The sequence below is a fragment of the Podarcis muralis genome, chromosome 16 (genome assembly GCF_964188315.1).
Source record: "Podarcis muralis chromosome 16, rPodMur119.hap1.1, whole genome shotgun sequence".
Classification (NCBI taxonomy): Eukaryota; Metazoa; Chordata; class Lepidosauria; order Squamata; family Lacertidae; genus Podarcis; species Podarcis muralis.
This window is the reverse complement of record NC_135670.1, coordinates 37,634,772-37,661,738: the sequence shown is the minus strand read 5'-3', so window position 1 is coordinate 37,661,738 and position 26,967 is coordinate 37,634,772. Positions and strand designations below refer to the sequence as shown.

The 26,967-nt window shown below is 47.3% G+C and overlaps 1 protein-coding gene across 4 annotated transcripts in view; it reads left to right on the top strand.

Annotated features, from left to right (window-relative positions):
* LOC114586206 (calcium release-activated calcium channel protein 1) overlaps nucleotides 1-26,917 on the top strand; it is a 30,890-nt gene extending 3,973 nt beyond the window's left edge. For 2 of the 4 annotated variants that reach the window (XM_028709307.2, XM_028709308.2), the window contains exon 3: nucleotides 17,252-26,917. In XM_028709307.2, coding sequence (XP_028565140.1) covers nucleotides 17,258-17,827 — 570 coding nt within the window. In that variant the 5' untranslated portion in view covers nucleotides 17,252-17,257 and the 3' untranslated portion in view covers nucleotides 17,828-26,917. Of the gene's footprint in view, nucleotides 1-3,103; nucleotides 3,541-15,646; nucleotides 16,177-17,251 lie in introns of those variants that run through there. The other 2 variants (XM_028709306.2, XM_028709305.2) reach the window with 2 other exon arrangements.
* The last annotated feature ends 50 nt before the right edge of the window (nucleotides 26,918-26,967 follow it).

The following is a 26,967-nucleotide window of genomic DNA, read 5'->3' as shown; positions in this document are numbered from 1 at the left end:
GGGATAGCCTAATTTATTTCTATGCTCTGGTAATCTCAAGGATAATTATTATTATTATTATGTTTGTTTGTTTGTTTGTACACCGCCCATCTGGCTGGGTCTCCCCAGCCACTCCTGGGCAGCTTCCAACAAAGATTAAAAATACATTAAAATGCCACACATTAAAAACTTAACTGAACAGGGCTGCCTTCAGGTGTCTTCTAAATGTCAGGTAGTTGTTTATCTCTTTGACATCTGATGGGAGGGCCTTCCACAGGGTGGGTGCCACTACTGAGAAGGCTCTCTGCCTGGTTCCCTGTAGCTTTGCTTCTCGCAGTGAGGGAACTGCCAGAAGGCCCTTGGCAGATTACTGCAACACATCATGCGTAGGACGGCCTCTGAAGATGGTTCAGTAACGTATCACACCAATCCTGGCCCAATTGCACTGGCTGCCAATTAGTTTCTGGGCCCAGTTCAAAGTGCTGGTTTGGACCTATAAAGCTTTAAATGGCTCAGGACTGCAACACCTCAAGGACCACCTCAGCCCATATGAACCTACCCGGACTTTGCCATCATATCCTGAGGCCCTTTGTGTGCCTCTCCCACAAGAAGTACGGAGGGTGGCAACAGAAAACAGGCCTTTTCTGCAGTGGCTTCCAGTTTGTGGAACACTCTCCCTAGGAAAGTTCAGCTAGTGCCTTCCATTATACACCTTTAGGCACCAGGCAAAAACATTCCTCTTCAGGCTTTGGGCTGACTAACATCCTGTACCATTTCAAATGTGTTTGGTGGGGAACGGGGTTATTTGTTTTGCTTTGTTTTTGTTCTTTTTATTCTAACGTATTTTGTGTTTTTATCTTGTATTTTTATGCTGTGAACTACCCCAAGATAAATAATGATAACCTAAGGGGTACCTCCATGGGCAACCCCCCCCACTGCCCCCCAGACGTCGCAGTGGCTGCTTCCAGCAAGATCTCCCAGAGGCCTTGCACAATCTCTCAGGCCTTGTCCCAGCAGCAGAAACATCGCCATCCCAGTGAGCAAGGCTTTGGCCAAGCAAGGCTTTGGCAGGGGCAGTGTGTAGTTCCTGCACAGGGCGGTACCTTCCTGTTTGCCTCAGGCGGCAAAACAAGACAGGCTGCCCCTGTCATAATTGATGAAAACATCCAGAACGTTACAACATGAATATTAAGACTGTAGCCCATTAAAGAAATCTTAGTTGATTAAGCATGTGGGTTTCAGTCAAACGAATTAATCGGTACTTTGTTTTTGCAATGTTTGTAAAAACAATTGTTTCTAAAACAAGATGCATGCGTACTTTAGTTTTTAGATAAAACTTTCTGGGGGTATGCATACCCCTAAACATTCTGTGAATCTTTGTACTTTTGTCCATTTACTGTATTTATTTTTCCCTATTTGAACTATAAAATGGTGATTTTCTTGAGTCAAAATGAGAGTACCCCTAAACATTTTTTTAAAGAAAAAAGCACATATGTTGTGATTAGCATCTTTCTTAGAAGAGGGTCCTTTGATGTGGCAAACCTTCCGCCACCACCCAAGGCCTCTTGAGAAAATGCTTGCTACTGGTAGTGTTTTAAAGTTTTTTTTTAATTTTTAATTAAAACACCTCCCTGCTTAAGTAGGGACACATTTTAAAGAGTTCAGTAGTGTCCATGGTCCTAAACCTACTTACTGGGGAGTAAGCCTATCTGAATTCAATGATTTTCTTCTGACTATATTATTGGGATTGCATTGTTACTAGGGCCACTGTGGAATTTACTTCTCAGTAAATGTACAAAGGATTCTGTTGTAAATGCTGCAGCCCTAAAGACAGTGGTGCAGTAAGAACTCTGGACTTAATTGCTTCAGGGGTTACCTCTCCTGAGGCTGCAGTGTGTGTCACTTCACTTCAAATGGTGATGCACAAGCCCTGCGGTGTCATTCTGCTGATTGGGGTCCCGAATAAACTGGCCCAGGATCTTGCCCAGGCGGCATCACCGGCCACGTGGGGAGCCATCGCCTTCCGCAGAGCAGCAGCCGCCCCCAAGGATGGTCGCTGGGAGCTCCAGACAGGCAATTAAAGCTGTTCCAGCAGCTTTTGCTCCCGCTGAACTCGCTCCCCATTTTGCCACAGGGCGAGAATGAAGGGTCGGCCTGCCCTCGCCGGCCACCAGCTGAGCGGGGGGCGAGAAAGTAGCAGCTCATTAAAATCTCCAGTGCGTGCCGTAGCCATGGTTTTCGGAGCCCGCGTTTCTTCACAATCCCAGCGCTATGCCAAATGGAGAGGGAAATGTGAAAGAGCTCCATTTGTATGCCGGCTCCTCTTTCATTTTGTAAGAGTCTGTAAAAGGCAACGAGAAGCGTGGAACAACAACGAAAAATAGCTTTCCCGGCGGATTCCTATAGGGGCTCCCCCCTCCCCTTTTTAAAAAGTCTAAAATAAATGACACATGTCAGTCATTGGGGCTTTTTCTCGGATGACACCGCGGCCAGGATATGCACTCGCCCCAACCCTCTGCCGTGTCCTGAAATACCATAATTGCACCTTGAGATCTTAATCGGGCATAGGTGCGGCAAATTTATGGAGGAGAACTGGGCTGAATGCCAGTGAGCCATGTTGCCTAAATGGAACATCCATGTTCAGAGGCAGTGTACCCGACGGGGAGCGACGATGAAGAGGATTGGTCTTCCAGGCGGCGGGCGCCCTTCTTTGCGCGCATATCAGCCTTTGCCAGCCTGACCAGTTGGTTGGCTGGTGCCGATGGGAGCCAGAGTCCAGCACATCTGGAGGGCGCCAGGTTGACTACCGCTACCTGCTCCCCGCGGGAGGCCGCTTCACTACAACTCCCATCACTCCTGTGCCCCGACTGGGGTTGATGGGAGTTCAGAGCACGGCGACCTCGAGAGAGCCGCGCTGTCCCTCAACCCTGGACTCCTTGGATCCCACCCAACAGGGCAGGCCGGCTAAATGGAGCCTCCCGGCACAGTCGCAGCTCGCTGCAGAGGGCCAGCCGCTAGTGCCCCAGAAGGGGCCGAGGGCCGGTGCTTTCCTGCGCTGCCTGAGACTGGCGCGCTGCAAGGCCCGCGTGCGCCCGGGCGCATCTGGGTGCGTAAAAGGCTCCCTGGCGCCGGCAGGCCGGTTGGCAGCCAGGCTCGCTGGCTGGCTCCCTCCCTCCGTGCAGGAGGGGCCTGCGAGGGGAACTTGGCAGCAGCGGGCCGCATCCGGTCTTGGCCCAGCCCCGGAGGGAGGCGCTGCGGAGAGGCGGCCGGGGCGCAGCGAGGCGGAGTGACGGACGGAGGCGCACCGAGGCGGGCGCCATGGGGGGCTGCTGAGGCGCGCGCGGCGGGGGCCCTGCGGCGAGGGCGAGCGGGGCGAAGCAGCAGCCGGAGGAGGCCGAGCAGCCGCCCGAGGTCCGCGTTGCGCGCCGCGCCCCGCCGGAGCTCCCCATGAGCCTCAACGAGCACTCCATGCAGGCGCTGTCCTGGCGGAAGCTCTACCTCAGCCGGGCCAAGCTCAAAGCCTCCAGCCGCACCTCGGCGCTGCTCTCCGGCTTCGCCATGGTGAGCGCTCGACCGCCCTCTTTCCCTGCCCCGGCCGGGAGGGGAGCTCCTTTGGGGGCGCCCTCCGGCGGAGAACCGCTTCCTGCCCCCTTCCGCTCCGCGAACGTGTGAATGCTCGGCTCCGAGTTCGGCTCTGGCCCGCGCGCGAGTGGTGCCGGCGGAGGAAGCAGTTAAGCTGAGAGCGCAGTAGGTGCTTTCGACAAACTGCTTAGTGTCTCTGCCCTGGCATCCTCTTCCCTGCTGGAGAGGACAACGCCCGGCCTACCTTGGTGCCAGGAGGGCAATTAGGTTGGAGCTTTATTCCAGCCCGTTAACCGGGAATTAAACCGTGCAAGGCCGGCCAAGAGTTTTGCTCCCCAGCTGCTCCAGCTTCCCTCCCGCAACTTTTGAATTTGTGCAAATGCTTGTTAGACCGATCCCGAGTTAACTGATAGCGCTGCGGTGAGGCTTAGGAAACTGCCTTATACCTCCGTAGGAGCCAACTCCAAGGGGTCGAAATAGCCCCCCTCCCAAAAAAATATATTTGAGGAAGCCCCCCCCCCCGCGCCCAAATTGATGCACATTACCATTCAAATGGTGTGTGTGCCACATCTTGTGATCGATAATGCAGAGCAGGGCTTAGCTGCCCCTCCCCATGTTTTATTCAGAATTGGGCCATTTATCCATAGAGCTCCATACTGCCTGCTCTGAACAGCAGCCACTCTTAGGCCTTCTTCTGCCTGGAGATGTCTGGGAGAGAAGGGGGGGGGGGCAGATGCTCTGGCACGAAGCTGCAGCCCTCCCATAGGAGTCAACAGGGCAGGACTAGGTACCTGTATGTGAATATGAGCACCCAGCCACTCTCCTAGTCCGTTGATCTATGCCAGTTCCAGATACCCGCCTTGCAAAACTATCCACATTTACACAGCAGTAAATTCCACCGAACTTACTTAGACTTCTCAGTAATCGTGCAGGGGGGTGTTGTGCAATTTGCACTTCAGTGTGAGCAAAAGGAGGAAAGTGTGCATGTAGGAATGCGGTTGGTTCTTCATGATGCCACAAGAGAGGAAGATTTGCATCTCCTTGAACTTTCCTCCCATAGTAGGAGTGAACTGTTGCCAGCCTTGTTTTGAGTGTAGCTGCAGAGACACCATTACCCACAGGGATAGAAGTGGACCCCTTCTCCACCCCCACCTTCCCCAATGAGGATGGGTGTTTTGGGGGAAGGGCTCAGTGGCAGAACATGGCTTTGCATGTAGAAGGCCTTGGGTTCAGTTCCTTGGCATCTGGTTCTGTCCCTAGGGCTGCAAGTGCCCCCTGCCTGAAACCCTGGGTGCTGTTGCCAGTCAGTACCAACATGACTGAACTAGATGGACCAAGTGTCTGACTTGATATAAGGCAACCTTCTAGGTTTCCTGTGCTAATAATAGTAATAATTATTCATAACTTATGCTGCATGTTTCCTAATGTGTAGAGTGCATCATTTTGTAAGTGAAGCTGCTTTGAGTGATAGAGATAAATTCTTTGTAAATGTTACTGGTATTGTCCTGGTGTGGAACGATTTGTAGTTGTATTGTTACAGATTCTGCCTAAGTGCCCAGATGTCATCATCCCTGACTGTTGGTTAAGGGGGGGGGGGCGTGCTTCCAACAGCATCTGGGACCCAAAGTAGCCAAGACTGTTAGCGTAATCTTCCAACCTTGTGGCATTGCGCCCTGTGGGTCAGTGAGCAAGTAAATGCACAAAAGTGTTTGCCTACTGCGCCGTTATCTGCAGTGTGAATAAGCCTCCAGGATGACAAGTTAACTGTGCCACGCACACCCTTCTTTTCTAAACTGTTGTGCTTTGTGAACTCTGGAAAATGGGCAGAGGGACATGGACATCCATCATGTTAAATGGTTGCCCAACTTCCCCTAACCTTGAGGTCTTGCATCTACAGTAGCTGCATTTATACTGCTTTATTTAAAGCCTGTGCATTTCCACCCCAGTGGCCCTGAAGCAACCTTCAGTAAAATCAAAGCATGCTGTTAAAATTCAGCCCATGCTGCTGCAATTGAGTTGTACAGCAGTTTACATTTGCTGTCTAAAAAATAAAACAGATCATAACAAACATTTTATCTCTGGGAGGGAATTCCACAAACGGGGCATATTAATGAGACTGCAGATGGTCAGTTATTACTTAGGTCTGTATTTAAACCTTCTCTTTCCATAACTTTCTTTGTACTACCCACTTGGCTGTGGTGAGTCAAAATCTCTCCAGGTAACATAATGGGGAAGGGTTTGTAGCTAAGAGCCCATTGCTTGTACCCAGTTAACAATGAAAAGCAGGCAGCTTTGACTGTTTGTGACTTGTCAATGTGCCTGTAGCATTCAAAGTACTTGCTGTTCATTACCCCAGTATGCTGCGCCCCCCCCCCCCCATTGCAGAAGATGAAGAGGAGAGGCTGGCGTCTGCCCACCAAATCAGTTCATGGCAGTTGCAGCCCAAAATATTTAAAGAGACCAGTTGATGAAGGCTGGCTTTGGCGTAATTTGAACTGGGGTCTTAGCATATATTATGTCTCATGGGAGCTTCTGCTGACTAAATCTCCCCGCAAAGAATTCCAAAAAGTGGGGCTGGGGGGGGCACAAAGTACACCTACTGTTTTGCACCATTGGCTAAGGTGGGTGGTGTATAAACCCTTGGCATCCGTTTGTGTGATTAGGAAGGGGATAATGGACCAAAATTCGTTCTGCCAGCAACTATTATGGACAAATCTCAGACACAAAAGCAGTTAGAGGAAAAATATGTTTTGATTTTCGTTTGTCATCCCTGAAATGCAGAGGCGTAAGATTTGGGCTGCAGCCCCAGGGAATTAGCCCCACAGAAGTCAAATTGGCAAGGCATCGTAGCTAAGAGGATGAACTAATCGAATCTCATCCTTGCTGCAAAGTCACTGCACTATTTTAGGCAGGACTCTCCTGCACGCTTTCTGTTAGCTTCAACCTCCCCATTTGCTGTATGGGGATAAAAGTACTGACCTGCCTTCAGTAATGTGGGTGGAAAATTTTCCAGGGCTTAATTTTTCTGCAGAAAACGTTCCTTTATTTCATCAGCAGCAATGAGTGCCTGCCAACAGCAAATGCAGCATCAGGCGAGGCTGGCAGCTCCAGAGTTCTAGCTTTGTTTACTAAATTCAGGTAAAATAAAAATGGGAAACTAGATCGCTCTCTAGGGGAGCATTTTTTAAGCTGCAGGGTGGCATTCCCTTCTGGGCACCTTTCCAGGGATACATGGGGAGCCAGTGGTCTGTGGGGCCAGAGGCAAAAATGGGCAGATTGAGACCCTTTTCAGAGGCCCCCTCCCTCAAGGCAAACAAAGAAACATTATCCCCATTCAGAACATACCAGCCAGGTAGAAAGCCCAGAGCAGAGCTAGAGAGAGGGGGGCGGAGAATCCCAAAGGCTCAACAGAGAGCGGAAACCGTGAGCTGCGTTTGCCCCCCCCCCCCCCGAGGTTCTCAACTCCTGCTCTTGGGCACCAGAAAGGTTTCCTGTGCAAACTGAACAATTTCCAGTCTAATTTCTTTGTGCATATAACCCACGTTTGCACAGGACCCCCCCCCCAAAAAAAGCTCACATCACTACCCAACCTTAGAAGGCTGCTGTGCAGGTGGTGTGAGATAATGAATTCAAATTCAATCTCCTATGTTAGGTTTAGTTTGCTAATTGCACCTATTGACTAGTTTTTAGGTTTGCTGTAGCAGAAACCCAATGGATGGTATTGTGGGCTGTTGCGCCTTGTTTAGCAAACTGCCTTCAAAAATGAAAGGGAGGAAAAAGCTTGTCAGCTCTTCAGACTTCTTGTTCTGTTTTTAAAATACTGTGCAGGCTTCTTTTTTTTTAAAGGGGGGTTTGAATTGCAACTTACTGACTTTTAAAAAAAGAAAATACTGCAGCTCTCAAAACGGGAAGAAAACACATGAGGATGCTGTTTCACAGCACAGCCTCTTCTGCATGGCAGCTTGCTACTGGCCAGATAAATGTCAGTTGTTCTTCAACAGCTAAAAACAGGTTGTGGCTCTTGAAGGGTCTTTGCAGAAGGCTGGCGTCTGCTTGATTGACGGGTGACTTGTGTTGGCTTGGGAGCCGCAAGCTGAACATGTGATGCCTCTGGAGCAAAGCATTTTAATTTCACAGCTGTGCAACCATTTAAAAACCCCTTCGTTCCAAGTGTTGCACGAGACTCTTTCCCAGGTGCATGTTTTATAAGGGCAGGCGAGGAGCAATGGATCTGGGCTGTGCTTTCCCCCCTTACCTGATGTTCTAGCACAGGGATGGGCAGACGGTAGATGAGGATCCACCTGTAGATCTCTCGGTGATTTGCAGTAAGTAGATCACCAAAGGCATCTTGACTCCCAGTTGTTTAAACAGCAACAGCTAAATGACTCTTTCCACCAAAATCAAGAAAAGGAACTGGGAGGTGGACCTTTGTGTAAAAGGCAGGATTGTGATCTCAGTTCAGTTCCAGTACCACAGACAAACATCTAGGCTCAGAATGTTCACAGAGCCCCCTGTTCTTTGGATGAAGGGTGGTGTGCAAATAATAATAATAATAATTAACTTTTCTAACTCTGACTGGCAGAAGTTGCAGCTGATGGTTTTTTGTTTTACTAGAACCCCATTAAGGCTGACCCCTGATATAATTAGTTTGGAACATACTGTAGGTGGTTGTTGCAGAGATAACTCTGTCCCAGGAGATGTGCGGTGCCTGAGAAAGTGGCCTAAGAGAAAAAGACTCAACCTGGGGGATTCCCCCCCCCTCCCCAATACCTGATTTTGACCATGGGGCCTTCTTTCTTCAAATGATGCGCTTCCCCACTGAACTGTTTAGTTGCAGGCTGGAGTATAGCGGTAGAGCAGCATGCAGAACATCCCAGATGCAATTCCCAACATCTCCAGTTGGGAAGCATGTGCAAGCATGTGCGGTCTGAACCTCTAGAGAATTGCTGACATTCAGCATAGACTGTACTGCGCCGGATGAGTATGTGCCATGTTATGAAAGGGGCTAGAGGCTATTTAATGTACTCAAGTTATATCTGTGAAAAGACTCTCATAGTGCAATTGATGAATGCTTTTGGCCTAATTGGAAGGTATGGGCAATTCCAAAGGATCAGAATGAAGGGAACATGTCCTGTTCCCCACCACCACCATAAGTTCTCACACATGTGTGTGTGCACACCGTGTTCCCCCATTGGTTAACCCCTCTGCTCACTTGAAGGCACTCCTCCCATACAATTGCAGTCACAAACAGGAAGTTCATGACCGCAACACTAAGGACTCAGCTACATTAGTCAAAAAACAACGTTTTAAATGTGTTATAAACATGTAACACCAGATGGCACTGTTGAGCACAAAACCTTTCTATGCAATTTTACATAGGGTTTTTTCTTTTGTCATAACAGTTTAATTTATGACATACTTATAGCGTTTTCCCTGTTTGTAGATCCACCCTAAGCGTTCTTGCAGGAAAGCTAACTGCATCGAAATCAGGCAGAACTTACTTCAGAGAAAATGTGCTTAGGATGGGAACATTAATGTGAAATTGTTTCTGCTTCAGAAAACCGAACAATAATACAACGTTAAAACAGTAGAGTTGCAGTTTTTTTAAAAAGCAAACCCTGCAGCAATGTTAAAGATCTAGAAGATTTGCACAAAAAAGAACTTGGGAGAACGTGAAATTCAGTCACAGGCGAGCCTTCCTGGAGAAACCATGAAAAAAGGATGAATGGTGCTGCTACCCAAAGCACCCTGTTCCTGATAAGATGTTCCTGGTCCAAGGGATTTTGCTGCTTGGGGCAGAGAACAGTCAAGGTGTGTATTGCCCAAGGCCAGGTTCATGCGGGAGGAAGTAGAGCTTTAGACACCCAGGACCCCTAAGCACTGGAGGGCTTTGGTGTTTAATTGACTTTGGTGGCCATTGACTTGCTCCTGAGTCCTGCAGTAGGGAGCCAAGGGGCAAGTGGGACCCAGAATGTAACTGGTTTCTGATTAACTTCGTTGTCAGTTGGCTGGGTTCTTCTTTTCCAAGCAAATGCCTCTCCCTTAAAGCTGGTTTCGAGAAGTTTCAGTTGGTGAATTGCCTGCCTTCTGACTGATGAGTTGCTTAGTTAGTCTGTTTAGATTTAAATGTCCACAGCAAAATCTCAGTCTTGTTCCCCCTGGAGCTTGTTTTTTTGTTCACTTTGCTTCTGAGATGTGGAAGGAAGTGTGAGGGATTTTTGTGTTTCAGAAACCAAAGCAGCCGCTCGTTCTTGGAAAGAGAAGCTGCCTTCAATTGATTTTTTCATCCCCTGAAGCAGCAGCATTGAAAGATCCCTGGGGGAGTCAGGGGGACCCATCGATTAAACCAGCTAAAAGCTTTATTTGTCTTCTGATTGAAATCATTAGCAGCTTCCAACTCTGCTCTCCATTCAAGCGAGATGTGGGCAGACTTGATAAAGTAGCAGTCTATGTCTGTTTCCTTTGCCCTGAACTAGTATCCTTCAGCTTTTTGCGTCCTAGATGCACCCAGACATGCACTGGGGACCTTATTTCTGTTTTTATTAACCATATGTTTGTATAGCTGTATTGCTGCTGTTGTGATTTGCCTTAGATCAGGTCACAGCCCAGTAGAACAGACGGCAGGAGCTGGCTCTCTCCACGTGCCACGGGCCAACTTTTACAGGTGAGCAGGGCCACCCTCCTGTCAGTCACCTGACTTCACGTGTTGCCAGGTGACCTGTTTTGAGACTTGCACAGCACTGCGTATGGAGCTAGGTAAGCCCCAACAAAGCTAACCTTTGAGTGTTGTATGGTGCCCCGATCAGGTCCCTTTGGTCCACGGCATATAGGACATTGGGACGCAGGTGGCGCTGTGGGTTAAACCACTGAGCCTAGGACTTGCCGATCAGAAGGTCAGAAGATTGGACTCTCCAACTCCACCTGTCTCTGGGTTTTGGATTTTTTGTCAGAACGTTCTCAGAGGGTTAGAGTAGGGTCACATATGTCCACAGCCCTTAGCCTTAACACCGGCTCACCACAGGGTTGTGTGTTGAGTCCCCTGCTCTATGCTCTCTATACGTATGACTGTACAGCCATCTATTCCAGCAACAAAATCATCAACTTTGCTGATGACACTACGGTGGTAGGGCTCATTTCAGGAGGGGATGAGTCCGCCTATCGGGACGAGGTGGAGCGGCTCTGTGTTTGGTGTGGAGAGAACAATCTGGCTCTTAATACGGCTAAGACCAAGGAATTGGTGGTGGATTACAGGGAAAAAAAGGCGGACATTCAGCCCTTGTATATCAACGGGGAACGGGTGGAGAGGGTGGCGGAATTCAGGTTTTTGGGAGTAACTATCGATCAGGGCATGACTTGGAGCGCAAATACCACTGCTCTGGTGAAGAAGGCCCAGCAGAGAATTTATTTCCTCAGACTTTTGAAGAAGAACAATCTGAGTGAGAGACTGCTGGTGTCCTTCTACCGAGGCTCCATAGAGAGCATTCTTACATACTGTATTTGTGCTTGGTTCTCCAGTTGTACAGCTAGGGAGAGGAAGGTGCTCCAGAAGGTCATAACCACAGCCCAAAGGATTATTGGTCATCTTCTCCCATCTTTGGAAGAACTGTACGGTTCCCGTTGTCTTAGGAAAGCAAACAACATCCTGCAGGATTCATCTCACCCGGGACACAGTCTGTTTGCACTACTGCCTTCTGGCAGGAGATATAGAAACATCAAGTCAAGGACAAATAGACTGAAAAACAGTTTCTATCCAAGAGCTGTGGCCTTTTTGAATGCTGTAACTCGATAGTGTGACCTGGGAGTTTGATGGGTGTTGGTGTGGGTGTGGCTGGAATGTGGTTTGTTTGGTTGTTGTTGTTGTTTTGCTTTTGTTGTTTTTAAGGGATGGCATCCAATTTCGTTGCACTTGTGCAATGTTGCACTTGTGTAATGACAATAAAGAATCTATTCTATTCTATTCTATTCTATTCTATTCAGTGGTTCGAATCCCTGTGATGAGGTGAGCTTCCATTGCTCGGTCCCAGCTCCTGCCAACCTAGCAGTTCGAGAGCACGTCAAAGTGCAAGTAGATAAATAGGAACCGCTCCGGCGGGAAGGTAAACGGCGTTTCCGTGCGCTGCTCTGGTTCGCCAGAAGTGGCTTAGTCATGCTGGCCACACGACCTGGAAGCTGTACGCCGGCTCCCTCGGCCAGTAAAGCAAGATGAGCGCCATAACCCCAAAGTCGGTCACGACTAGACCTAATGGTCAGGGGTCCCTTTACCTAGCTTGTCCAAAATGGCCCTGTGAGCCAAAAGGGGACGACTGAGGGGGGCTTAATCTGGCCTGCAGACTGGATGTCCTACCCCACACCCTGCAGTAGAAGATCCTTTCCCACCAGTCAAAGACCATTGGCTTAAACCAGCCAGGTAACCTCATTCTGTGGAGTACAGAGTTATCTAGCCTCTGGGAATGAGGCCTACTTGGGTTCTTCCAAATCACCAAAGAGCTTGTTGGTTTTTCTCAGCAGAAACAACGGAAGCATCTGCCTGCGTCAGTTTTGGGAGGTTTCCGTTTCCTGTACTTTTTACTCTGCGCAGCCAATTATTGTCTGTGGTTGGAAATGGTCTCTGCCTGCTTCCCGGAGGGCGCCCTTGCGATAAGTGCGTCACATCCCAAACCCCTCTCCAAGCAAAGTGACGCTGGCTTTTGTCCAAGGCACCAGCAAACGCTTCTGCCCAAAAGCGTCCTTAAGAAGTGTTTTCTACTTTCTCAGCTGGCGCTGCCGGTTGGGAGGCCCCGTTATGCCAACTGGAGGGTTTCATTGTATAATACTTGTTGTTCCACATGGAAGTGAGCGCGAGTCGCTGGCAAGGAGTCCCTGTTCCTGTAAGAGGGAGAAATGGTTGCTGTTTAGCCAACTGGAGGCTAAAAAGGATGTGCGCTATGATGCAGGCCCTCGCCCCATATCCTATATTCTTCCTTCCTCCAATAAAATATAGAACATTTTAAAGGAACCAAATGTGATTCATTGAAGCATAGAATTCTAGAGCAGGAAGGTGACGCAGAGGTCATATAATCCAACCCGCTAAATCATTGATTGCCAAAAAGGCAGGCAGCCTCCTTCTGGGCATTTTAACCATTTTAACATCTTTTATTACGTTAATGGTTTCAATATTAACTACCTTGTTCTCAGTTTATCTGGTGGCGTTTGGGTTTTGTGGCTCTAAAGGTAGGGCTTCTTATATTCTCTAGCTCTAGTACTTGGACTCCACTGTGTTTTATTAAAAGCTGTATTTTCTGTTTTATGTTTTGATCGGTGTTTTGTCTGTGTCACCTGGTAGTTTCGGCACATGGCAACTAATTAAATTTTAGTCCCCTATATATTTTGGAAAGTGATTTGTTTCTCTGCTCACTACGCATTTGGACAACTCCTGAGGATTTCCATGATAAACCATGATGGGGGGTGCAACTTCAGTTTCAAGCTCCAGAAATTTTAAGCAATACCACTGTATTGCTTAAAAAATACAGTGGTACCTCGGGTTAAGTACTGAATTCGTTCCGGAGGTCCGTACTTAACCTGAAACTGTTCTTAACCTGAAGCACCACTTTAGCTAATGGGGCCTCCTGATGTCGCCGTGCCGCCGGAGCACGATTTCTGTTCTCATCCTGAAGCAAAGTTCTTAACCTGAAGCACTATTTCTGGGTTAGCGGCGTATGTAACCTGAAGCATATGTAACTCGAGGTACCACTGTATTCTTTTTTTCTTCATATAACAAGTTATATTTGTTACTCAAAAATTATATATTCCCATTCAACAAAGCTAGTGACTTCCTGCTCACCCAACGTCAATATTTATTACCCAAATTACCGGTACATACAGTTACCTTTTAAGGTTCCATCTTATCTAATTTCATCCTTTTTAACACGTTTCTTAATATATTCTGTTATTTTCTTACACGCCAAATCCCATTTCCAGTCTTGTTTCAAAGATTCTAAAGTTGTATCTTTTATCAGTGCCGTCAATTTTGCTCTCTGCATGTTCCAAGATTTTCACCAGCCATTCTTCCTTTGAAGGTGTTCTCTCCTTCCAGTTCTGTGCATAGTGAATCCTTGCCACTGTAGGCACATACATAAATATCGTTAAGGCTTTCTTTGGGATTTCACTGTCTAGCATCCCCAGAAAGGAGTATTCTGACCTCACTTTTAAAAAAATCTTATTTCATTATATTTCATGTCCCAAAAGGCCTTTGCTTTCCTGCAGGTCCACCTCATATCATAGAATGACCCCTCACAGTCCTTACATTTCCAACACCTGTTTGATCCATTTTTGTATATTTGAGCTAGCTTCTTTGGAGTTAAATACCATCTAGATATCACCTTGCAATAGTTTTCTTTTAAGGCATAACATGCTGGAAATTTCATTCCTGTTGTCCAAAGCTTTTCCCAGGCAGAAATCCAAAAATATTGGAGGAAAGTTTTTGAGGCGTTATCTACAACAACTTCACAAGTGATTATCCTGTCTGCAGAATTGGCCCTTCTGCGTCTGTTCAAAGACTGGAATAGAGCAGTGTTTCCCAACCTTGGGCCTCCAACTGTTTTTGAACTACAATTCCCATCATCCCTAGCTAGCTAGCAAGACCAGTGGTCAGGGATGATGGGAGTTGTAGTCCAAAAACAGCTGGAGGCCCAAGGTTGGGAAACACTGGAATAGAGAACCTAAACACCATGAGCAGATTTTGCATTTCCCTTTGGCTGTAAGGGCCACCATTGCACATTTTTGGAGAAAGTTTAAAACCAGAATCTGAAGTATTGGTATCAGCAGATCTGCAGAAATTGTTTGTTTGTCTAGCCTAAGCTATTACAAAATACATAAAACAGAATAAAACCGGAATAGAATATACGACACAGTTAAAATAATTATTCAAACCAATTATTCAAACCAGACATTCTGCCAGATAAATTTGCTCCCCTGAAGAATTTAACTTGTCATCCCCACAAGTGTTCTCCTTCCACATTGCCACTCTAGAAGCAAAACAGACCACTTTTTCAGAGGTATAGGGCGACCTGTCCCCTAATAAAAAGTTAAATCAAATATCCAATCTGTCTCTCAACTGAGAGATGTAAATCTTAACTGCTCTTAAGTGCTCATAGATTGGACAAACCAGTAAATAGTGGGGTAAATCTTCAGGCACGTTACCCCACGTGGACAAACACTCTCTTCATAGGGCATCTGGCAATAGCGTGGAACCACAGAGCTGTAAAGGCTTTCCTCCATTTCACATTTGAGATGCTGGTTACATAGTGAGGGGACTGAGGGCAAGGGGTCTGAATGGGTAGTTTGGCATACAAAGCACATTTGGAGAAGCTCGCATACAAAATGAAGGTATTGTGCAAGCAAAGGGAACATGGCCCATTTCTGTCAGTAGGGCAGTGGCGTAGCGTGAGTTGCCAGCACCTGGGGCCGCACGGAGGTGGAGGTGGGAGGGAGGGAAACAGACAGAGTACGCATGCGCATTCAACTGTCTAATGGTGTCCATGTCCCCCAGGAGATTGTAGCCACAGAGATAAGGGGAAGAAAGAGCTGTTCTGTTGTCTGGAGAAGTCACTTTCTGGTTTGCATGGAAAAGAGACTTTGATTCAGGATCGTGGGGGCAATTAGTTTTGAAATACGTTGAGCCTGGCTGGTGCTCTTGTGGTATTTTGCAAATGAAAACTTAATAAAGATCATTTATACGTATGTATAAAAGTTTTCGCATGATAATTCCTGAAATCAAAGAGCAGATTTTGGAAGATGTTTGGGTAAAACTGGGTGCCATTTTGAATCACCCTGAAATCTTTTGATGAAGGGTGGTATATAAATCAAACAAACAAATAGGAAGTGTAAGTTTTAAAGGCAAATCTTTTAAAAGGGCAACTGATTACTGCTTAACTCAAGAACGTAATTATGTTGGGAAACGCCTTGGATGAAAAAGGTTTCCACTTGCTGCTTGAAAGCCAGTTGGGAGGCTGGCAAGCAAACTTCCCTGGGCAGGGAGTTCCATAGTTCCAAGAAGGTTTGTTTTGCCACCTTCTTATACTTCCCGCAGTGGTATTCCATAAGTGAGCGATCTCCGGGCATTTACTTGAGGTTTCCAGGCTGTTTGGAAGTCCAGGAGATGCCGTGCTAGAAACTCACAAAGCAAACCTTGCCCCCTCCTGTTCCACCCTTCACCAGGACCTCCCTGCCTTGCTGGATGGGCAGGAGAGGCCCTTGTGGAATGCCAAATATTCCCTCTCTGCACTGGGAGGGACACTTCCTTTGATAAACCCAGCTTCTGTGCCAGCTCTGGCGAAAGAGACAATTCTTAGCCCTTCACTGTGGAGCTTTCAAAGCAGACAGGGGTTGTGTTAATGGGTAATGGGAAAGTATTCCTTAAGTTTGCTTGATGTGTGGCTTCCTTTGCAGAAAGCAGCCTTTGCCAACCTGGTGCCCTCCAGATGTTTTGGGGCTGCAGCTGTGCTGGCTGGTGGGAGTTGTAGTCCAGGCTGGCAAATGCGGTTGGGCACGAGAGAAAGCACATGGCGTGGAAGATGCTTGGGTGTGGTATCTTCTGAGGCGCAATGCAAGACACCTGTGAGAGCCTCTTTCAGCTATGTAAATATCCTTTTTTCTGTCATCTCAACTCAAAGGGAGGAGGGAGTCCCAGCACTCTTCTCTCCGGCCACTGGCCAAACTGCAGCCACTTTGGGTTTAGCGAGGTTGGAACATGGCATGCCTCCATGCCAGGCTCGGGCACAGTCCAGGTTTCATGCTCTGGCCTGGATTTGGCCCTTGAGGCTCCTTTTCTTGGCCCTCCAGACTCCCTGCAGGCCACGCCCTCTGCTAGCTCTGCACTGGACCTTCCTTGAGTGCTTTTCCCAGGCTGGAGTGTGTCTTCAAGCTCTGGCAATTCCTCTCGCTTGCCCGAATAGACAGAGGCATGCGTGGAAGCTGGCCTGCTGGACAAAGGTAGGGCCGGCCCAAGACATGCTGGCGCCTGAGGCAAACCACCAAATGCCTTCCTCCCCAGGAAGAAGAGGTGAGGGAAGATGTACATCAGGAACAAGGGAGGAATAAAGATGCACACCATGAACATGGGTGGGAGGAGACCAGCAGCGCCTCTTATTCGCAGCATGGCTGGGGCAGCGGGGTGGGGGTTGCAGAGTAGGCCGCCAACCAGTTTCCAAATTCTTTTTATTTATTTTTCCAAATTTTACGAATTTAATACAATTTTTCCAAAAATTGGTCTCCCACACTCTGTTCTTGGTGCATCCAAGGTTTCCTCTTGTTGCTGCTTTATTCTCCTAGTTGTTTCTAGTACACATTCCATTATATTACAACCTTTTTTTATATAAAAAAAACTTATTTATCCTTAATCACCAGCTATGCTATCTCCATGAAATATTGTTGTGAACAGGGATTTTGGAAATGATTCATGTTCCTCTATCCTTTCTGGATGTCTCATGACATATTATAAAGATGTTGTGTTCCTTGTTATAAACCAAACACAGCCAGGAGTTGCATCTTTCTGTTTCCCAATGCCTTCCTTAGCAATAAAACAATTCAGTGTGGTGCAAGCAAATTGTTATCCTGAAACCGCGCCCCAGAGAGAAAAGTTTGAGAACCCCTGGCTTAGGTCCAAGGGCTGAACTGTGACCTCTTGCTGCCCTTTCTCTCCCCTGCCTCCCAGGTGGCCATGGTGGAAGTCCAGCTGGATGCTGACCACGACTACCCACCGGGGCTCCTGATCGCCTTCAGTGCCTGCACGACGGTGCTGGTGGCCGTCCACCTCTTCGCCCTGATGGTCAGCACCTGCATCCTCCCAAACATCGAGGCCGTCAGCAACGTCCACAACCTCAACTCGGTCAAGGAGTCCCCCCACGAGCGCATGCACCGCCACATCGAGCTAGCCTGGGCTTTCTCCACCGTCATTGGGACTCTGCTCTTCCTGGCCGAAGTGGTCCTCCTCTGCTGGGTGAAGTTCCACCCGTTGAAGAAGAAGAGCCCCCTCGAAGGCGGGAAGCCCAGCAACGTCACTGAGGGCTTCTCTGCCGGCGAGGCTGCTGCCATCACCTCGACCTCCATCATGGTTCCCTTCGGGCTGATTTTCATAGTGTTTGCGGTCCACTTCTACCGGTCGTTGGTAACTCACAAGACAGACCGCCAGTTCCAGGAACTGAACGAACTGGCCGAGTTCGCGCGGCTCCAGGATCAGCTGGACCACAGAGGCGACACCCTCCCGCCTCCGGGCAGCCATTTTGCATAGATACTCAAACTATGAAAATTGTTTTTTGTTGTTTTGTTTTTTAAAGCCAGCCCAAATGTTTCTACTGTGCTCTCTGGACTCCCTTCTTTGTGAATTTGGCTGGCCTGGAAAGACAGATTAGTAGTACCGCATCCTAGCTCTCTAGTGCTTTTAAAAAAATAACAGTAATGATTCAATGGGCTGTTCTTGCAGTGTTTTGAAGGACTGGCACCCGGAGGTTCAGGTGCTGGAGAGAGGAATTCGGAATCTCTCCTCCTGCCGCCTCCTGTCCTGTGGTCCAGATCCTTGTCTTTCGACGCTGATTCATCATGAGGGGAAATGGACATTCTGTGCTGTCAGGTTGGGGGGTGGGCCTGTGGGGAGAAGGGAGGAAGTTAAGAAGTTTGTAAGGAAGTGCAGCATTTTACTTTCACATGCTTAGTAACTAGCATTGGGGGGGGGGGGGTGTTTGCTTGTCAGATTCATGTTGCAACAACCTGAATTCAAACCTGCTTGAGAGAATCGAGGAGCAATATTTTGTTTTAGGGTGATCCTGGGTTTCTTAAAACCCCGGGAGACAAGTAAGAAGTGGACACAGAGCTGTGTAGGCAACAACATCTCCCTGGAGGACAGAAAAGCTCTTAGCCAGAAAATTCAGTTTCCAAGTACCTTGACTTTTGAGAGAGAGAGGGAGAGAGAGATTTCTAGGCTGCAGGATGAGCACCCTATTTAACTCTTCAGTTCACTTGAGTTGAAGCAGAATTGAATAGGAGAAACTGAGCACATTGGCTTTAAGTTAGCAGGATTTATGCAGAATTTGGCATTCTTTCCTGAAAAACATGGGTCATCTTTGAACACATTTTGGCTTTTGTTTGTTTTAAATATATCCAGCTCATTTATATTCCAGGCCAGCACATCCTAACCGTACTTACCTTTGAGTGAGCCTCTTTGAACATAATGAGCTTACTTGCACATAAGCATAGAAGATTGTAGAACAGGGGTGGAGAGACCTGGCCCTCTGGCTCTTGGTTCCAGCTCCCATCAGCCTCAGCCAGCACGGCCCAGTGGTCAGGAAGGATGATGGGAGTGGGAGTCCAGTGACATCATCAGGAGGCCCCCAGGCTCCCACCCCACCCCTGGGTTATTGGGGAAAGTAAGAGTGATCCTGACCCCACCCCCAACCCCAGGTTAGAATGGAGAATACCATGGCAGCAAGAGCGCTGTCCTTGGGGCAGAAGTTAATTGTTCCCTTCATTAATGCATTTGCATTTTGGAAGTGCTCCAAATTCCTTTTGAGTCTTGTTGCTTGGAGGTTTTGTTATGCTAGAACTTTTATACAGGACTCTTGCAGTGGCAGCTACTAATGGCATCACTTCACCACCACGGCAGCTGCGCTGCAAATATCAACCATTTTCACTGCCTTGGTTAAAATAGCCTTGGCAAACTGGTTCTGTTTCTGTAGTGTGTGCAGACCCTTGGTCCTGTGCTTCCCACCCGTAGACCCAAGGCCCTTGTTTTACTTTGGGAGAAAGTATGTTTGGCTTAGGAGCCAAAGTGTTCTTCTGCCTGTTTCTGAGGGCCAGGCTCCGTTCCCAGCATGGCTTCCCTGGGAACACTATAACCCAGAATTGAACACTGTTGTTGTGAGTCATTTTGGGGATTTGAAATTCAGTGTTTAATTTAAAGCAAAGAAATAAATGCAGGAAACTGCCTTGTCACTGGCCAGAGTAGTTTTCAGTTTAGCCCAAGGTGGCCCCCACTTCCTGGCAGCAGCTCTCCAGAGTCCCAGGGTTTCAAACAGAAGTCTGTGCCAGTCCGAGATGGCGGGGATTGATGCTCTGCCACTGAGCTAAGGTCCTTCCTTTGGACCTATATACATGGTGCTTTAGAGAGCCCTGGGTGGGCAGGCCCCTTTGCCACGGGGCTATTCAGCCCAAACAGGCATGGGGAAACAGCAAGGAAGAGATAAAGGAGTCCATGGTAAACAGGAAGAAAATATGAATATGTGATTGTTTCTGTTGCACATACTTGGTTACGGTAGGTATTGTGGGTTGTTCCCAAAGGTTTGGCTTAACCCCCTGATGACCCACAGCAACCTTCGCTAACATCTGGTGCCTTCCAGATGCTGTTGGACAGACATCTGGGGGTGGCTCCAGGTGTGGGTGGAGGCTGCCTGTACAGGATGGATCCCTTGTCAGATTCTGCCTAAAGCAATTCCTTAAAACCTTTTTTCCAGAGGGACCCATGTCAATGTATTGGCAGCAAAGCAACAAACGGTGTTGTAGCTGCCTAAAGCAACCAACACATTTATTATGACAGAAGCTTCCAGGAACCACTGCAGTCGGCCTTCCTCAGATGCAAACCTGGTGTTTGCTTTGGTGTGTGCTGTGCCCTTTGAGGGCAAGAGGGAAGGAAGACAGTGGATGTGCTTTGTCTTCTCTCTCTCTCTCTCTCTCTCTCTCTCTCTCTCCCCCCCCCCCCAATTTACTGCTGGACTTAACAGGGTTTGCACTTTAAAGTGGAAGTGTGGTGTTAAAATTTCTGCTGTACTATCTGGGACTAATTAACTGCTGTTTATTTCTGCCTGGGATGCTTGAAAGACAGTTCTAAGTGGGTCTGGACCAGCTCGTCAGCGTTGCTGTCATCCAGTCTGAAGAAATCGGGGAGTTCCACTTTTCTTTTGGGGTCTGTTTTTTCTTCTCTTCCGAAGTGCCTTGCATTTCCCCTCGGCACCTGAGGATACAGGGTGGCTCCTGCTCTGGCAGTTTATTCCCGCAGCAGGTTAACTTGCAGAAGTGAAGCACTTTTACTACTGAAGTGAACGCTGGAGTGAAGCTGCCCTCCACAGACGGTTGGACTACAGTCAGGGATAATGGGAACTGTAGTATCTAGAAGGCGTCAGGTTGAGGGAGGAAGTCTGCTGTAACTACAGATGTTTCTAGACCATTCACTTGGCTCCAGAAGTGAATATATATTAATTTTTTAAATATCTTGGGGAAATGTTTGGATCAACAAATGGTTCCGAAATGAGAGTACCTAATTTATATGTCATTTATATGCCACTCTTTAAAATAAAAATAATAGCGAACGAATCAGATTCTAATCTGTAATTTGGCGAAGGGAATCTGGCCCTCTAGACGCTGCTTGACTACAGCTGCCCTGCCCATTGGGCATTCTGGCTGGGGCTGGCAGGAGTTGGAGTGCATCCGCATCTGGAGGGCCACATGTACCCCTTCCCTGCAGTAAGGGCTGTGGGTGGAATCTGAAATCTACTAGCTGTTTTTTTTTTTTTTTTCTTCCTTATGCAACCTCTTCTGTGGTGTCTTGGAAAATATTTTCAGGTTCTTTAGGAACATTAATCTTTTGGAACTGATGTGCGTTTACTTTTGGCACATTGAAGTCTCTCTGTATAGAAGTGTTTATCAAGAAGGCTTTGAAATGTATTTTTGTGTTCTATTTTTATTTTATTCCTAAGGGGCAATCCTCATTGCTTCGTTTTTGGAGTGTCAAAACACTGCTGTGCTCAGAGTTCTTCTCTGGGCAAACCTCTTCCGTGCTTGTGATGGGAGCCTGGAATGCAGGATGTGTTATTTCAGGATGTGTGTGTGTGTTATCAAAGTACTGTGTTCTTTGTGTGACGGCGTTGGGTCTAGAAAAGGGGCGAGGAACCAGAAGCCCTCCAGGTGTTGCTAAGCTACAGCTCCCATCATTCCTGACCCTTGGCTGTGCTGACTCGCTTACATATTCTTTTTATTTTTAAAGTCTCTAGCCCTCACTGTTAACCATATTTTTTTCACAAACAAAATTGCCCTCATCGCGATGAGAGAGATATTGGAAAATGCAAGAGTCGGATTTAGATAAAAGGTCCCCACCTGTACTAAAAAGGAGACGCCCTGTATTACATTATGTGCATCTTCACTGAGCTAGTAAACTTCCCTATACAGGGCTGGGAAAATACTTGAAATCAGTAGGTGCCAGCATCAGTTTTTTATGTACTGAAGTAGGGGAGGGGCCTTAGCTCTGTGGAAGAACACTTGCCTTGCATGCAGAAGGCTGCAGCTTCAATCCCTGACACCTCCAGGCGTTGCTGCTTAAAACCCCAGAGATCCTCTCCTGGGCAGCATAGATCAGGGGTTTGCAGACTCTGTTCAGGTGGTTCTGCAGCATGACTGTGGCTTTGTGACTAAAGACAGGAGGCGTCACATTGAATATGTATTTTTATGGCTGCTTTTATTTCTTATATACTGCATTTTCTAGTATTACAATTTGCATTCTTTGGAATCAAATCGCAATACCATTAAATACAATATATAAGGGCAGGGAAAGAGGCAATAAAACTGCAAGTAAAACTCTTACAGCATTTAGCACAGGGCATTATGATTGCTACAACAGGCAGAAAAATCATGTCAAGATGTTCTGCAATTTTCAAGGGAGCGGGGGGGAGGGGGGAGAACCACTGGTGTAGACAATACAGAGCTAGTTGAAGTGACTCTATGTTCTTTTAGAAGCCACCTGAACCCATTCCATTTCTCTCCCTCTCTCTCCCAGTGCTCTTCTGAGATTTTTTATTTTTTTGCATTCATGACAATTTACCAACGAAGGCTGTTGTAGAATGTGGCTGTGGATCTCGCACATTCCTCTCCTAGGCTGGGTTTTGCAGAGAGAGCAAAAAGGGAGGAGATGAGCCCAGGCGGAGAAACCTTCCCCAGCAGAGCATCTGAGGGACGCTGCAGGTCTCTTCCTACTCCCCAGACACCCGTTACCCAAAAGGAGAAGCAGGTGCTCTTTTTTTTTTTTTTTTTTGCTAAACTTGCTGGTCGCCTGGCCCATCCCTTTTAGCGGCAATGAGAAATTGCAACAATGACCGGGAAACGGACCCCTCTTCCTTCCTCCAATCTGTGCGGGGGTTTTTTAATCCTAGCTCTATATCATCTGTGTAGCTGGGGGTTGAAGGAGTTTGGACAGTGTTATATATGCATTCTTTAGCTTCCTAAAGAGCTTAGGAGGAGCCATGTTAGCCTGCAGCAAACACAACCGAACAAGCAAGTTCACAGGACACACAGCCCAAACTTCCAGGAGAGGAGCTTGCACCCGCTTTGCCCTTCCCTGTCCTTTGTGCTGCCACACTGAGCCAAGCCAGGGTTTGGCTGAGCATGTCGCCCACTCGGGGCCTTGGGGTTCAGCTCTCTTGCTAACCATGACCTCTAGCCAAGAGCAGTAGGTCTGCAGCGAAATGGACCAGGGAGGAGGAGGAAAGTGGCCGCTGGCTTCTCTCCGGGACAGAGAGACCTGCACTGTCTTGCCAAGCCAGCCAACAGCAGCCAGGTAGCTTGGAGATGTTTCAGACCACAGCTCTCACCAACTGCCGAGCCAGCATGGCCAAGCGATGTTTTCACTGGTGCGAGTTGTGGTCCGAAAAATCTGCAGGGTAGCAAGTTGGGAAGGCTGTGCTCTGTACGACGCACTGCACCATGCGAATCGGGTCACAGCCTTGTATCGTAAAATGTTTGGCAGTTTAGTTTTGGCAGAAGCCACAAACCTAATGTTTGAAGAGACAGATGCAGAGGGAAGAAATACAGTGGTGCCCCGCAAGACGAAATTAATTCGTTCCGCAATTTTTGTCGTCTAGCGAATTTTTCGTCTTGCGAAGCACGAAATCCCATAGGAATGCATTGAAAATCAATTAATGCGTTCCTATGGTCAAAAAAAGTCCAAACAAAGCCAAATTTGGTACAACAACAGTTTATTAACTGCTCTTTAAAGTCACACATACTGTAAAGAGCAGTTCAAAAATTGAAGGGAAAATAAATTAACTTTATAAACAAAACATGTCTTTGTTTTTAGACAAAGAAAACAAAGTCGCGAGACGTTTTCGTCTTGCGAAGCAAGCCCATAGGGGAAATTCGTCTTGCGAGGCAAATCGAAAACGGAAAAACCTTTCGTCTAGCGAGTTTTTTGTCTTGCGAGGCGTTCGTCTTGCGAGGTACCACTGTATATAATCTTTCTTCAGAGAGAGTCAAGGCAAAACAAGGGATGGATGGGGTTGTCTGGTACGCATCTATCCTCTGGAAAAGGATACAGCAGGGGGCTGTAGCCAGCACGGTGTCGGCCTTTTGGCTTCACTTTAAAATAGTGATTACCGTATTTTTTGCTCTATAAGACTCACTTTTTCTCTCCTAAACAATAAGGGGAAATGTGTGTGCGTCTTATGGAGCGAATGCAGGCTGCGCAGCTATCCCAGAAGCTTTTGCTGCGCAGCGATCCCTCTTGCTGTTCTGGCTTCTGGGATTCAGAATATTTTTTTTCTTGTTTTCCTCCTCCAAAAACGAAGTGCATCTTATGGTCTGGTGCGTCTTATAGAGTGAAAGATACGGTAACTCCTGCTTTCCTTCTGCATGCAACGTATGTGTACCTACCTACCTACCTTGTCAGTAGCCTTTCCATACACCTGTGAACTTTGAAGGTGCTGCCAGGGACTTCTGTTGATTTCAGGAAGCCCCTTCCCCTCTTTCATGATGAATATTGGAGGGTGGGGGACAAAAAAAGACTCTGATTTCAAGATGCTCTATGAGCTCCCTTTTACACTGCAAGAGACCAGTGAGCCAATATGGGGTGTATTTTGAAGGTGTTGAGATCATCTTAATGAGCTCTGCCTTTCAGATTAAGGCTGTAACCTTTTTTAAAAAAAGAAATGCAGGGTGTTTGGAATGCAGACTTCAACACAAAATCATAGTAGTTCTGTTGCTGTTCTTCATGCCATGTAGCAATGTTTTAACGGCTTATTTGCACAACTGGACATTCTTCAGGTGATGGGAAGCCTCTTTGGAGCTGAAACCCAACTGCAAAGCGAGTTGCAAAGAGCCCCAAGATAACTGGGGACTCTTGATTCTCCCCTTTGTTTACCTTGAGGCTATTGCTGAATATATTGAAAATCAGTGGAACCTGGAATTCGCCTCAGGTGCTTGGCACCCGAAGATGCTGCGCCAAAGGGGTGATGCAAAAGTTGCTGCTTTATACAAGGCTTTATACACACAGCACCTGGGAACCTAAGTGCATGGACCTGCCTTGTTTTGAGTCAGACCTTTGGTCCATCGAGCCCAATATTGCCTGCTCTGGCGGGCAGTGGCTCTCTTTGCCAACCACCTGGCCTTTCCCATCTCCTGGTAGTCTTTTAATTGGAGGCGCTGGTGATTGGACCTGTGACTTCGCCTATTCAAAGCCTGAGCTTGACAACGGCTATAATCAATATTTCTTCTACAAAAGGCTGGACCTTCCTCCTCTCCTGAGAGCCATGTCCCCTGCCCCCCACATCCCTTTTGGCCCAGTGAAAGCTCGCATCAAAAGCCAGCTGCCAGTCAGTGATGGAGGTCCTCTGCTATTATTATTATTATTATTATTATTATTATTATTATTATTATTATTATTAAAGTTGTATGCTGCCCTTCATCCAAAGATCCCAGGGTGGTTCACAACAGAAAAATACAAAATGAGAATGCAAAATACATAATAAAACAACAAAACAGACTGAAAAAGCCATAGAACGTTAATCAGCCAAATGCCTTGTTGAAGAGAAATGTTTTTGTCTGGCGCCTAAAAATATGTAAAGAGGACGCCAGACAAGCCTCCCTGGGGAGAGCGTCCCACAAGCAGAACTGCTTCCCTCTGTACCTCTCGTGGACGAGGCACGTGAAAAAGGGCCTCCCTGAATCCTGACCTAGTTCACCTGAAATTTATTTTGCACTGAGTTTCTCACACACACCAGGCACCCACTGGGTCACCCTTACTCCCAAGGCAGGGGATCTCTACACCAGGCCAGGCAGCCGAGACATTACAGCATTAGTGGCACAGGGGTGGTTTAAAGCCCATCTGCTGCAGCTGCAATCCTGACCCCACTTACATGGGAGCATGCTTGAAAGATTTCACTGGGATTCAACTTCTGAGTAGATCTGGTCAGCAAACTGACATCACTAAATCCAGAATACAGAGTACCTGGAAATCCTGTGTTGGAAGGACTGAGGCTGCAATCCTAAACACTTGCCTGAGGCCAGATGCCCCCTGAATTCAAGATGACTTGGGGCCGTGCTGTAAGCTGTCCTGAAATGTCATGCAAAATCTGGGGTGGGGGAGTCTGGGGTGTTCCAGATGTTGGACTCCAAGTCCCATCAGCCCCAGTCAGCAAGGCCAGTAGTCAGGGGTGATGGGAGTTGTAGTCCAGCAATAGCTGGAAGACCACAGGCTCCCCGTCCCTGGTTCACAAGGTCAAAGCGGTGGCTCTGGTGGTGCTTTTTAATAAGTCCTCCTCTTGGGGTATAGGACTAGAATGTGGACCTCTCTCATTTCCCCAGAAGCTGTGCAAAATGTGCCTGGGCAATCTGAACCAGGAGGGGGCAGAATGAGGTCCAGGGGCCAAAGGTGGACTTCCAGAACAGGCTGTGTGAGCTCCTCACAGGCCCCACTCCTCACCCATCCTGCTGTGCTTCTGCCTGGCTGGAATATGTCCTTGAATGGTGACGAAGCACCTCTTGTTTGTTTGTTTGTTTGTTTGTTTGTTTGTTTGTTTGTTTGTTTGTTTTTGCATGGATGGATGGGAGAGGGGAAGGGGGTGTCCATGAGGAAATTTACTCCTTGGATTGGAAAGGTTTCTCCACTCCTGGTCTAGACAAACACACAGTTCTAGCCCTAATTAATCAATTAATTAATGAGTCATTATGATGGTAACTTATTCATAAATGTAACTCTTTTTACATGAGTGTATAGATGTGTTAGCAACGGGGGGGGGGGGAGATTTTTCAAATGTGCAAATTTTTATGAGTTGATGGTTTTGCCAAAGATGGGGGGGGGGCACGTTCCTTTGCAAGTTCAGTGGGATTTTGTCAGCAATCTATCGCCATGTGCACAAATATTATTTGATGTATCTTGGGAAAGACAGAATTGACAACTGTTGTAATAAGTAGACTTGGCTCTGCAATGCATACTACCTGGTTTGGGTGGGCTGGTTGCTTGTTTTTTAATCACGTTTCTGTTGAAGGATTTTTACCTATTCTAGTTTGAAAATAATTGCTAAGATGACTAAAAATGAAACTAGAAAATTAAAATTATTTTTCCAGTTTACTCTCTGTGCATTTTGTATGCAGTCTCTTTCTTCTGGGGAGGAATATCTG